Raw genomic sequence first — 14394 nt, 5'->3', positions numbered from 1 at the left:
ATCTTTAATTAATTCTTTAACATTTCTGGGTCCTGTAAATTGACCTCAGAAGGAATCAAACATAGCAGAAGTAGATATTAGTAAACTTAAATATGGCCCATTTTCTTCATGATATTCAAACTTTAACATTTGCTAATTTTTTAAAAATTTTGGTTGTTGTAATTTCATTAAATATCACTTATTGGGTCACCGGTGCCGGACAAGTTGTATAGACCAACAACAATGGCAGATATCAGTAAAATTATTTCAATTTACAGCCTACAGTAAGGTCATTAAAATCTGCCAAATCTTCGTCATTAGCCGATTTCATATCAATGAGGCTGATGCTAACTCCTCCACATACCGAGTTACGCGCCAGCACTCGTAAACATGGCCCACCAAAGTGGATGTGAGCAAAGCCTCTCATCAATTATACAAACCCGGTTTCCAATTTCTAACAACCGGGACACAATTCTTTATGTTTCTCGTCTATCACCTTCCTGCCTGCAAAACCTTGACTGCGACATCCAAAGATGCAACATAAACCTGCTAAGATCTACACAGGGGTCCGAATCCAAAATTGCAGCGGCCCCACCACTGCGGCAACAACGGTCATAAGTTAGATCAGCGTCGTCAGAGTCATCTGAGAACGTTGCCGGGCTGCTCGAGACGCTGCTGGGGTCAGCACTAGACGACCATGTTGCACTCTCTGCGCTACATGAGCCAGATGGGCTGCTACTAAAGACAGAGCAGTAGTCGTCACTGCTCTCCTCGTCTCTGTCACTGAATCTCTTCTGGCCTGGCCCATACGACGCCACTGCCCGGAGATTCTCCTCGTCCCTGAACATCGGTCTCTTGTCGTCATATGCCGCCATCGCCGCCGCATTTCTAGGCGATTGCCTGGATCAACCTCACTGACCCAGTTAGTGATTGTGATAATGACGACGACGACGATGATGATGTTAATTAAGGGAGTTATGCTGCTGATAATGATCATGGTTCTGAAAGTGCTGATGAAGATGATGTTCATGGTTCTTCTTACCGTATAACACCACCATATTTCTCGAGCATCTCCGAACTCAACCTCAACGATGCAGTGAGTTGTTATCATGATGACAGAAGTATGATGATGATGAGTGACATTCTTTTAATGGGGACAATCAGGATGCTGAATCTGTGTAGATGATCAATGGTGGTGGTGATGATGGTGATGATTCTGTGGATGGTAGTGATTGTGTTTCTGATGGTGCTTATGATGCTTAACATAAACAGATGAGGATGATGATCATGATGATGATGTACCTGCTGATGATGCTCCTGATAAACAGGACAGTCATCATGTACATTATGTCTGGTAATCATGATAAATGATGATGCTGATGATGCTAATGGCAGTCATCAAGTCAATTAGTGATGGTAATTGTAATGTTGAAAGTAGATTATCAATAAACTTTTTGAAGAAAAAAGAAGGAATAATGATGATGACAACGATGATTAAGCCAATGCTGCAGATTATGGATTATACTGATGATACTGAGAGCCATCATGATATTGATTGAAATAGCATGCTGACGTACGCAGCTAATTGACAATGGTGGTGATGATGGCCATTGTCTTGTTAATTATTGATGGCGATTTTGACCCTGACCATGAATAAATGATCAATGACAATGATGAAGATGCTAAGCAGATGCTGGTGATGAGAATGGTGATGAAGATGATAATGATAATGGTAGTTGTAATGATGGGGCAGCACTGACCTTGCATAGAAGAGCATGTAAGCAGTCTTAGAAAGGACGTTCTTGGCTTCCACAGGCTTTATCTGAGATAACAAAAGAAGAATGATATGACAAGTGCCATAAAGTAGAACAGACTGAAAGCGAGGGAAGAAAAAGATAAAATTCACATGAAATCCAGCCTGACGTTGAAAGAGATTTTCACAAAAAGGTAGGCACAGACACAGAGAGAGAGAGAGAAAGAGAGAGAGAGAGAGAGAGAGAGAGAGAGAGAGAGAACAAGAACAAGAACAAGAAGACAGCCAAAACCTAACATGAAGCCCGATTGATTAGGGTTCAGCAGAGCAGTTACGACTCTCAAAGGTGGAAAATGACTTCCAAGGTATAAAGAAAGACATCGAGACAGAGAGAGAACAGAATAGAAAAAAAAAGAAAGTGTTAGTGAGAACATAATAGAATAGAATAGAAAATGTTATAGAGAAGATAATACAATATAATCTACAATTTTCCGCTCCTTTTAGCTTTATAACCTTGTTACTTACACTGGGAATTGGAAAGATATATATATATATATATATAGAGAGAGAGAGAGAGAGAAAGAAAAGGATAGAAAGAAAGAAGGGGAAAATGGTATTGTAAATTCTTGAGAGAGATGAGGAAATGATGAGAAGAAGAGGAGAGGAACACCAGAAAATAGGGCACAAAAAGGTTGGAATTTCCATTACTAATCCTTTGCCCTTTTTATACAAATATGCACTGAGGAGAGAGAGAAAAACAGTCCCTCCAATGGTCATATTTTTGAAAAATATGACCGTTGGGACCTATCACATCCAGCTGCCCTTTTTTGCAACTGGATGTCCAACGACTAGTTTTCCAGCCGTTGGAGTCTGGGCCTGATGTAAATCAGGCCCAGTATATATTAGGTCCTTAGTGGACCTAATATATGGCCCTAATGGGCCCCTCACTATTGGGCCCTTAATGGGCCCTTAGTGGGTTTCTTAATATTCTTAACGGGCCCTTATTTAGATTGATTTTAGTTAGGTTTTTTATTCATTTTCCTAGGGTTATTCTATTACATGTACATGGCCTTTGGCCCATAAGTCAGTCCAATCTGCCCTAAATGGGCCGTGATGATCTAACAGGTATAGAGAGAGATATAGATAATATAGATAAATATAAAGATAGAGGAGAAAAAAAAGAGACAGAAGATGAAAAACATACGGCGATTGAGAAAGAGAGACATACAAACATAAATATATATAGATAGAGATAGATCGATAAACAGATAGAGGGAGAGAGAAAATTGTGTACCATGCTATCATCGACCTTGTACCATTTTCCAGCTGTGCTCCGGACATAGCAGACGTAATGCCCCGAAAAGGCAGTATTCATAAAATCCAAGTGCACGACTACAGCATAAAGCTCATAGATGGGACATTTATCGTTTTTCCTGCTTGAGCTGCTCATGTACTCGGCCAAGTTTAATTTCTCAGGGAACGCTACTTGCTTGTTTAGTTTCCCAAATTTTCCGGACTGTAAAAAGTTAAAAAAATATTATCACCCTTCTTGTTGAGTGGACATCGCTCTACGCTGGTGGAGAGAGAGATAGAGAGAGAGCGAGAATTATAGGAAGAGAGAGAGAGAGAGAGAGAGTGGAAGAAAACGGCCTCGATGATGATAACATGTATTGTGACAAGTACTGAGGAAACTAACCACATTTTAGGGTTATAGCGGTGCATTGCATGCTACCAATGTTTATCCCATCAGCGTGAATGAGTATGTAAAAGAGAGAGAACGAGAAAAAGGGAAAATAGACAGTTCAAGAGGAGAAGGTACTGAAGGGAGAAAATTGTGTCACCGTGTATACCTGAAATCTCTTGAGGGCTATGGTTAGAATGTTTGGGGCCTCTAGCACCTTCAATTTCTTCATCGCCTTCTGGTAAGCTTTGCACCTAAACATATCAATCACGAATTTAAATTTGTCTGAACAATTATACAAAGCACTCGTATATTTGAATATCCAATCATGGGCCACTAGGTAGCATTGACCCATTAATGTCAACCCCATTTATATAAAGGAGTGAAGGAGAGTGCGAAGAAAGAAGAGGGGGATAACTAGCTTGGGAGTTCAGAGCAGAGTATGCGACATCTTGAACCACCAACTTATCTGCACCCATCTAAGTCATCGATGCAATCATTCTTGTTCATCGTGTTTCCATATCTGTCTACAACCATCTATTCTACCTCCATCCCACTAGCTCTCTACAACCTTTGAAAACTCCTTTAAATAAAGAAAACCTTCATACACTCCCTCCATGCGTGTTTGATAATGGATTAAAGGGTTTGAGGGCACAGCCTCTCAAACCCTTATCTTTTTTTTCATTGTAGTGATCTATGTGAACATATTTCTGTTGATCATCTCTCTCTCTGTCGTAGCATCTCTATACGCCCATCTATCTCTCTACGTCCATCTCGCTTGCTTTCTGCAACCTCTCCAGACTCCTCCATGATGTTTGATCATGGATTGAACTGCCAACTTGAACTGAAACTGCCAACTTCCATAGGAGAAGAAGGCCTATCAACATCATTACTCATTTATCAAGATAAAAAATAATAAAAATAAGTAGAATATTGGAATGAAGAGTTCAAATATTCATAATAATATAATGATAGGGATTTTCAATTTCAAATTGACAAGAACTAATTATTGATTTTGGTAATATGAATGATTTTGAATCCGGTGGCGGCGTACCTACTGCACTGGTATCTATTTTCTCCATCTAAAACCTCGGTGGCTGTAAACCGAGAAAGTGCCTCCTCGAGAGTGCGGACATCCCCTGTGATTCCTACAGTGAGATCCATCATCCTCTCGTTTCTTGCAGACTTACTCTGGCAGTTCATGCACTTTATCTGCAAATAAACATCAGAAAATATCAGTTAGGATGCCCAACCCCTGTCCAGAAGTATTTCAGTTTGTCCTTAGAAGAAATCCCTTTATCTGCAATAAGTTGTGAACTGGGCTGAAAGATCTGATCCTGCTGTCATCTACTTTCGTTCCCAACTTCTTCTCTCTACCTTTTCTTCCAAGAACACTCATTCATAAGAAATCTACACTAAACTCTCTACCAATATCACCCTCCTTTATGAAAATAAAAAAACAAGCACCAAAAAACTAAAAGGAAATAGAAACAGAGAGTGAAACAACACCTTTGACCGGATGTAACCACCGAAAATAAACCGCATTAATGCAGCCTCTGGCACACATTGGATAGCTTCATCTTCCCTCTTCTCTTTGTGAGATGCTGAAAGAATTGTATCGACAGCCGACCTTTGAAAGATACAAATCCATTAATGTAGTGTCAGAATAGCGGCAATCCCCAACAACTATGACTCTAGAAGATTCTAAAAGCAATAACAATCAGATCAAAGAAGTTTATATAAGATGATCCAATACATCAAAATAGAAATTAATACGAAACATAGAAGGAAAGAAACTAAGTGGGTTACTCACCATAATAAAAAGATTAATTAAAAAGTAGATGTTAATGAAAAAATAGCAGGGAAGAGACCAATTTGGTAACTCACCACTATCAATAGATTAATAACTAATTGAAGAACTGAATATTAATCCAAAAAATAGCTATAAAGAAACTAATTTAGTCACTCCCCATTATCAATAGATCAATAATAACTGAAGAATCGACAAATGTACCTTAGAAACTCATGGGCATCTTCCTCTCTTCCGTGCCCAAGATGAGCTCCAATATTGTGCACTCGAGACATTATACTCGCAGGAGATAGAACAGACTCCCCTTGTTTTGCCCTCAAGACCAGGCTTTCAAGCTCGCAAGCAAAGCACCATCTACTCTTTGGGCCTTTAAAAATAATAAATCACGTCAATGAAACATAAAATGGATATATATAAGAAAAGGCAAAGAAGGCCCGTACATGACAGGCTATGAAATCCTTGAAGGAGATATGAATTAAGGGGCCGAGTGAATGCCAAACACTGGATTACCACATTAGCATAGCAACTGTTGATAGAAAAAAAGCACTCATCAATAAGATCAAATTTATCTCATAAAAATTAGTCTAAGACACAGTAAAATTTAAGGGGACTGATATTGAGACATACGAGAAAGAGTTTCTTAAATGATACTTCACCGGCCTCCAACAAGAAGGGCAACATCTATTTAAAGAGAAAAATAACCTAAGAGGGAAAAGTTGAAAAGACTAAAATAAGCCTAGAAACGATGAGCATTGTATCATGTGCATACGTGCTTTCTCCTCTTTGACAAAAAAAAAGCTACTACGAATAGTATTTAAACATAAATATTTGATTTAACGTATTTGAATATTTTGTAATATTTATATCCCCCTCTGAAAATTATACCCAAGTCCATTCCAGTCGAATCATAATCACTCAATAGTAGAAAAACATTAGCAAACAGCCATCTCTATAAAAATACCTTTAACACTGTAAATACATAACATGTAAATTACGTTGGTTTTTGAGAAACAATGCACCAAATAATTAATTAGACGATGCTACTACACATTTATTATGAATTTAACGTATATGGATATATTTTTTGAAGCTACTGATGATCTAAATGGAAAAGAAAAAAGGCCGCCCCATACGTGCAACTTCAAACACCACGTGTGGAGGTGGCAAGTACAGGAATCCCCCCCTCATAAATACATGACAATGGGGAAGAAAGGTGGCCTTCCGGCGTATCTCCCATTACTAATGTAACAACCAAGTTAACAATCTATCGTCTTCACATTTCTCAAAATAATACTACTTCCGGCAATTTCTTGCAAGCGTGATTGAGATCCATTGAAGTGAGTTATACCAAGGATCTTCTTAATTTGATCTAAGTCTACAACGGGATCATATCAAATTACATAATCCATAATGGTATACTATGACATGTGTACATGACATGATAAATTTACACTTAAACAACTCTGAAGAATCAAGATTTGTCAAACCAAAAAATTACACAAATTGAAAGTTCACCTGTTCCCACAATTCATCAGGCCAAAAGGATGAATCTCAACCTTATCATTGTAAAGTTTGATGAAGATGTCATACGAAAACACCGTCTACAAGAGAAATAACAGAACCAGTGAAACTAAATCCTAAGATAAGATCACCACAAAATCTATTGTCAAATATAACTACAGAAATTTTACCCGAGAAATATGCTTCACCCCAGTGTCACTCTTTGAAATCTCTGAGGGCTTAAACTGCTGAACAACTTTTGATATTGAACTCGACTTTCCAGAGTTTGTCGTATGAACTCTATGATTAAGTGAAACTGGATGTCTGGAGCTGCCAACAGGCATTGATCCCATTTCTTGAGGTCTCAGCTGTAAATCAGAGCTGTTCCTGACAATGAATTCCCGTGAAGAAGAGCTTCTAGACTTGAGGGAATCATCTTGTGACTTAATAATTCCACAGACTGGAACTTGTTTTAAAGGAGTAGGAAGGGGATAAACGCAAGCAGTTTGCTTGCTAACATCAAACGCGTTCGCAGGAACTTCAGCCTTACTTTGATCACCAAAGATTTCAGGGTTTTTAACGTCACATTTACCATTAAGTGATAAAGTATCAGCAATGAAATCTTCACTAGTTTTGATTTTGGTAGAAAAATTCTCATCAACAATGACAGAGGTCTGCTTTTGTCTGAGTGGACTTCCATCAGAAGAAACATCATCCGTGGTGTCGGATGAAATTGTGAACGTTGAACACATAGACGAGGTTGATACTGACGAAGAATCAGATGAACTTGAAGTTAGGGCTAGATCTTCAATGGATTCATGGATGGTGGAAGAACTACAATCAGACGAAACTGCCCTTTCCTCAAAAGAATCATTTACGGGAGAATTATTGTTTTCTCTGAGTTCAGAAGAATTTGCATAGTTTTTTGAATCAGAGACAAGAGCTGGCGGCCGACATTCTTCTTTGTGACCTCGACGCCAGTGAATAATTTGACATTTTCCCGAGCTGTATAACATAAAATAACAAGACCCCTTTCAAAAACTTAAATTATACGGTTTCTGGATTAAACATACAACCAATTTGCAGATATATCTTTCATAATATCTTGTAGATGACGATAGAACCCTAATCCGTTCAACAATTTAACATAAATGGTTTCTGAAATTATTATACAAGTTTTTGCAGTTAAATCTCTATTCAAATCTTGTAGAGAAGACTGCTCAGAGACCTTAATATTGAAAAAAGATTCCAAGATAGAACCCTAAACTCCTCAACAACTTAATCCAATGGCTTCTGAATTTATTACATTATATATCTGAAGATAAAAATATCGTCAAATCTTGTCGATATGACAGCTCCAAAAAAAAACAAAATTGAAACAAGATTCCAAGGCAGAAATCACGCAAACTATGTCAAACAAAAAAATTAAACCAAATTTCCATTGCAGACTATGAAATTCAGAGGAAATTTGGAGCGATCACATACTGGAAAACTAAACATCACGCAAAGACTATCATAAAAATCGCTGAAAAACTGACCAGTATTTGACGGATTTACATCGGGAGCAGCGTGTGGAGGTGGGCTGGTGGCATACAGCACACAAGGTCTTGCTCTTCAGCCCAAATCCAAAAGATGATGACGACGACGACGATGATGATGATGATGACGGCGATGATGATGAATCATAAGAAAATCGATTACTATACTCGCTTGCGGCCTCAAATTCAGCCTCGGCCGCCTCTTCCGCGGCCAAAACCACAAGCCGTCGAATCTCCTCCCTGCCGGCGGCCGCAAGCCTCAATTTCCTCCGAATCGCCAGCCCTAGGACGGGAAAAACCAGAAGAACGAGCAATTTCAGCGCTCCAGGCAGCCCATACAGGACCGCTCCGAAGGCAAACATCTATCCAGCGCCTCGATCGGAAACAAAACTATGCATAGATCGAGCGTCGATCGATCTTCTTCCACCTGCTCCGGCATCTGCCAACAATCGCACTTCGCGACGATTCTCCGACCGATTCCCTCTCCAATCCTTAGATTTTCAACCAATTCCCAATCCTTTCGTAGATGATCGAACATCAATCACTTCGAGTTAGAGAGAGAGATAGCGAAGTAGAGAGAGAGATACAGAATGAGAGAGAGAGATGCGTATAATGTACGGAAGGAGGAAATCATCTTTGCAAACCACGTTAGTTAAATGGGAGGTGCAGGTCACCGGACCGCCTTGGCGTGCGCGATTGGTCAAAGTCTTCTCTCCCACCGACACCGAATTACTTAATTTATTTTCTTTTTTTCTTTTACATGGAAACGAGTTATTATATTTACTTAAATAAATATAGTATTTTCTAGGGAATAAAAATACTTTTAAAATATATATATAGTGGGGAATTTTACTGAAGGGTTTGCCGTTTCTGTAAGTCATGGTTACTAATTTATGGTCAATTTTGAAAACATGAGTAATCATTTCAATTGGTTGAAGTTTTCCTTTGTGGTTAATCAAGATTGCATCATAAGATATTAACTGGTTAAAAATTATCATTAAAACCTTTCAAAATCATGGTTTAATCATACAAAAAATTAGGAATTATCTGCACATCATTTATACTTGATCGAGAAAAGAGATAATTAGGGTCATTTTCATGTGAAAAACGTGCTGAAGAAGGAGAGATAATTAGGGTCATAAACCAAATAACTTTATAAAACATAAAATTTATATTTAGATTCATTTATATGTTTCTAGGGTTTTAATTAATATCAAGAATGAAATTCTAATATTTCCCTATTTTGTGATACTTTTATGGAATTTATTCACATTCAATTCACGAGGAAAATAATTTCATGAGTCAGAACATATATATGCATTAAATTTAAATATTTTTAATTTATTATATTAGTAGAAATTTTTTTTTGGATTTCCTGGTTATTTGATAGTTATAGAAATTTTGAAATTAAATTCATGAAGAAAAGAAATTTCATCTTATAAAATCTAATTATGGATTTATTTAACTATTTTTTCAGAATTTGTTATATTTTTATAAACAAATTCTAAGTTGTTTTGATTTTAATGTATTTATGCAATTTTATGATGTTAAATCTATAAATAACATAATTTCATGAGTAAGAAATTATATATTTGTGTTTATTTAAAATTTCTAAGAGTTTTTTTATATTTTTGAATAAAATTAGGGTTTTCTCAGTTATCTATTATTTTATAGAACTTTTTGGGATTAAATTCATAAATAAATATATTTCATAAGTAGGAAAATATAAATTTATATTTTATTCGAATAAAATTAAGTTTTCCTTATTTTCTGGTATTTTATAGAATTTCATGATTTTAAATTCATAAAAAATAATTTATAAACCATAAAATATAAATTTGAATTTATTTTTGAATTTTGAGGTTTTTTACTGTTTAGGTCTTTCTAAAATTAAGTACCATGCTGTAAGTTCACCACATGAAGCAAGGAGGTGAGAGAAAATTGGGGGGAGACAAACTCTCACGGATATGATTTCTCTAACTTCACATGAAGATATCTACTCATTGAAAAACACTTTTGATCTTCAAATTTGATTTTAGTTGTGTATTTACCTCCTCTGTCGATGCACCATCTCAGATATATAATTAGACTATATACTTATAAAAATTAAACCTCAGATTTTGTTCCTAATTTTGACTAGTGTAGTGATTTGTTCATTCAAAATCTTGTTTGGCTGCGCTCTTGCATTCGAAGAGCAAATAATTTAAGGTGTGACATTTAGATCAAGGCTCATGAATAGAAAACACCACTTAGCCTGTTGGGCACTTGACAATGTGGTAAATGTGATCTTCATCTTTTTTCTACTCATGTCTTCTTCCTTTTTTCCTAGTTTATCACCATCATGCACACCACCTTCAATTTTGTTTCTTATCTTCATGTATGCTGTTGGGTTCTAGAAGCCTAGATCTGGATGAAAAAATCAAAATGATACGTAGTGGAAGATTTTTGCGATATTGAATGACATCGATAAAATCCTTAAAACGAAGTACCTTTGTATGGACTGTATCCATGATTTCTTAGATCCAGGAGTGAGATGAGTCGAGCTGCTCAAGTGTGCAGCCTCTAGATGTATCTACACGGTCCTCGGCATGTTGGATCTCCTCCTTCTCTTGACGAGTCCCGTTCTACCTCCATCGTCGTCGTTACATCGTCCAATCGCGTTAGGAGTGGAGAGGGGGATGTGGGGAGAAGGGAGAAGAAGGGGAAGGCCCCTGAATAATTCTGGCCTAAGTGAAATTTGTTCATAGCCTTTCCCTATTTATACTAAGTGGGTATTTTTTATAAAAACCCCCCAAAACTTAAGTATATCTTCTGATGTCCAAAGACCATTTGCGTGTGTGTGACCCTCTAGGCCCATGTATCAGTATAGTTAATGACTCCAATGGCCTGATAACCTTTATTGGCCTTCTAAATAAATTAACAATATCATCATATAGATTAATTAGCGTCGTATTGATTTAACCCAATCGATAGGTTGAGTCTATGATATGTGGGGTGCCAAGCTACACCTCGTGCTCTAGAAGATACAAAGGAGTGTGTAATGACTCACTCATGGAACCTTTTCGTCATCGTATGTATAATCCCTCATCCACTTGATGCTCCTCGGATGACTTAGGGTATGGTCAGCTGTCAAACTCATTTAAGTCATCCAAGTTAGTATTGATGCATTCAAAAATCATCGGAACTCTTCTCTGATATTTCACTACCATGGCCAAAGACTTCATTGCATCGTCTTCCTTGAGCTGTAACCTCTTCTAGTGAGGGTGGACGATCCCATCTTGACCACTCAATTGTCTTTGTAAACTTCTTGATGTACACAAACTAAGACTATTTTGAATCCCATGATTAGGGATGTGCAAGTCATAGTCAAAGTACAACTGTTCGTCCATAAGACGTCTTTGGTGTCTCAGGTATAAGGACCACTTAAAAAACCGTGTGAATCAACCTGACTGACAGTTTAGTATAATAGTATTCAGGGACTCGATGGATCAATTCAGTGAAATCTTTCCACTATAGAGCACCCACTATCTATCCTTAGTCTCCACACTAATGGCATGGGAACGACCATACTCATCATATGAGTGAGGCTAGATAGTTCTATTCTATCCGGATACATTGATGTCCTTCTCGCGTATCCTTTGAATATGAATGTTTAGAACACATGCTTAAAGACTAGTGATCTTCGTATTACGATCTCATAATAATTCACTCATTCCGATCATATATTCATGGACTTCATTAGAAGCATCACAAGTGCAATATAATGAGTATGTCTAATTAATAAACATGGAACGAGATGTGGAATGTGTGATTAGCTTACCCACCACATACAGCCATCATATGCCCCTCCATATCCATTGTCTCTCCAGTAGTAAATCCACATCACTCTGCCCCACTCTGATATTTTATGGTCTGTGTCTGCAGCCCTCTCCACAATAGTTTGTGATGATCAAAGTCATCCACTCATTCCATTCACACTACCACCATCACCATCACTAATGCTAAACAAATACCGGGTAAGGTATTTTTTAAGAACTAATTACTATTTTCTACTCTAAACTTCCATCAGAATTCCCAAATTTGTTTTATAAATTTTTAACAAACTAGTAAAACTAGGAAACTAATTTTATCATTTCATTAAATTAGAATTAAGTCTTTAAAAATATAAATTCATAATAAAATAAAAACTAAACGTAAGATTCACTTATTCGACACTTGCTCCATATGGATTCGACCCTTACTCATGCTATGCTCAAAAGGAAAATTGTGTATATTTTTGTACAAATCAGAAGTATTAAAAGACATAAATTAACCCCTGTTTATGGTTCACCAACTATGGCCATTGCCGAGGAGCATGTGTCATAGAGTTAACAAATTATTATGATTACTATTCTTTCCCATATATTTTTGGTTTAGAAATGTGTCAAAAGAGTACTTTAGAGAAAAACAGATTTAATGTTGTATACCTGATCAATTTAATTTTGTTACAAATCAATGAGTTCATATTTTAATAAGAAAGGTTATAAATATTATGATCTTAGAGCATATGGTAATTGTGATCCTTATCATGCATGTGAGAGCCATTAGGGTAAATTTATTCTTGTTATTCTAATTACCGTCATGACCCCACTGATTTGTTTTAGATCAGAGCATCAAGCAGCGCAACCCGGTTCAACTTGACTAAGCTCCATGCTTGTCCAATGTTTGGGTAAAGTTATTATAATTATGAGCTTATCACCAGAAAAAATTACTCCACAATATTATCTGAGAATCATTATGATTTAATTTTTTTAATAACTAATAATGATTTAATTCAATAGAAAATTTCATTACTGACTCATGTCATTGTTATTTAATTAATGATTATGATTTGAAAAATTATTATCATGATTTATAAGCTAGAAATTTTTGCAAAGCTAAAATCGATGAAGTTATAGAGAAATTGTATCCCTCATTATTGAGATTAATGGGAAAATGTCGATCATATTGATAAATTTTATTTTGAAGCAAAATTGGTTATTTAATAAGTTTTTTTTTAAAATATTGATGAATATAATTATGAAAATGAATTAGATCATAGACAATATTGTTCTATTTGTTGTACTTATGAAGATGAATATGGAGAATGCCAAGAAGTCGAAGAAGTGAATGCCATGAATTGGAACCAATGTCAAAGCCATTGGAATGCAAGAGGGAATTAAGGAATTCAAGGATGTGGATCCCAATCTCCATTTCAGCAGCAATCACAGTTCTCAAGTTTTCAATCTCAATCTACCTCTAAACCTCAATTTCAATATACATATGTGACCAATCAAAGCTTTAATGAATATATGATGTTTATGATGAAATAAATAATGGATAAGAAATCAATTATAATGATGGAGTAGAATGAAAAAATATTGATGAGGATAGAAGATCTGGATAAGAGAGAAGGGAATCAAAACCATCCCCAAAATGATCAAGTGAGAGGTTAAGGAGTTGAGATAAACTCCCAGAAAGGTAGATTTCCAGATCAAATTTTAGTTAATCCTAGAAATGTTAGTCATGTTAAATCATTTAAAATCCATCAAAAGATAATACAATTTAGGAATGTGTTCATGTCATGGCTGGAGTAATGCTTTTCAAAATAATTTTATGGATTCTTAAGTAAATTCCTGAGAATGAGGTTCAAGGAAAAGAGAGTGAGTATGATGAAGTTACTGTAGAAGAATAAAAATAAGAAGATCCACCACCAGAAAATCTTCAAATTTATTTCCTATTATTAAAAAAATATTTATTATGAATTTATAAAAAAATATTTATAAATAAAAAATATTTATTTCTTTTTAAGATTACAATATGTCAGATATTCATTTCTTATGGTATATGTCATACTTTTGGACCTAAATTTTTTATTTATGAACTAAGGAAATAATAGATGAAAAGAAGTAGATGAATATTCAGTTAAGTGTCATAAAATTATCCCTGATTTATTTAGTTAAGTGTCATGAAAATTTTATTGTGAGGGATGATACGGTAAAATCTCAAGTATTTGGATAAAAAAAATGGATTTTGGTGATTTTTTACTGATAAACGACCTCATCAGTGTCAATAAGAATTAAATTAAAGCAAGTTCTTCTTACTGATCGGTATG

At 36.0% G+C, this 14394-nt stretch overlaps 1 protein-coding gene across 1 annotated transcript; it reads right to left on the bottom strand.

The window, feature by feature from the left end:
• Positions 1 to 204: 204 nt before the first annotated feature.
• LOC144710956 (ubiquitin carboxyl-terminal hydrolase 17-like) lies at positions 205 to 8887 on the bottom strand. The gene is made up of 11 exons (XM_078584812.1): positions 8262 to 8887; positions 6915 to 7728; positions 6739 to 6824; positions 5664 to 5749; positions 5428 to 5590; positions 4923 to 5043; positions 4468 to 4625; positions 3583 to 3667; positions 3027 to 3248; positions 1740 to 1801; positions 205 to 879 (listed from the first exon to the last, which is right to left on the bottom strand). Exons 1-11 carry the CDS (start codon positions 8621 to 8623, stop codon positions 456 to 458), a joined length of 2583 nt encoding a protein of 860 aa, XP_078440938.1. The 5' UTR covers positions 8624 to 8887; the 3' UTR covers positions 205 to 455.
• Between the last annotated feature and the right edge of the window lie 5507 nt (positions 8888 to 14394).

The sequence above is a fragment of the Wolffia australiana genome, chromosome 13, assembly GCF_029677425.1.
Source record: "Wolffia australiana isolate 7733 chromosome 13, ASM2967742v1".
Taxonomy (NCBI): Eukaryota; Viridiplantae; Streptophyta; class Magnoliopsida; order Alismatales; family Araceae; genus Wolffia; species Wolffia australiana.
This window is presented reverse-complemented; position numbering and strand designations above follow the sequence as displayed.

Bases quoted from the DNA above. Each gene is read 5' to 3' on its own strand.
- LOC144710956 (XM_078584812.1), bottom strand. From the start codon at position 8,623: ATGTTTGCCTTCGGAGCGGTCCTGTATGGGCTGCCTGGAGCGCTGAAA. The intron at 5,591-5,663 runs GTACGGGCCTTC...TTATTTTTAAAG, and splicing joins AGGATTTCATAGCCTGTCAT to GCCCAAAGAGTAGATGGTGC. The intron at 3,249-3,582 runs GTATACACGGTG...AACTTTTTACAG, and splicing joins TAGCCCTCAAGAGATTTCAG to TCCGGAAAATTTGGGAAACT.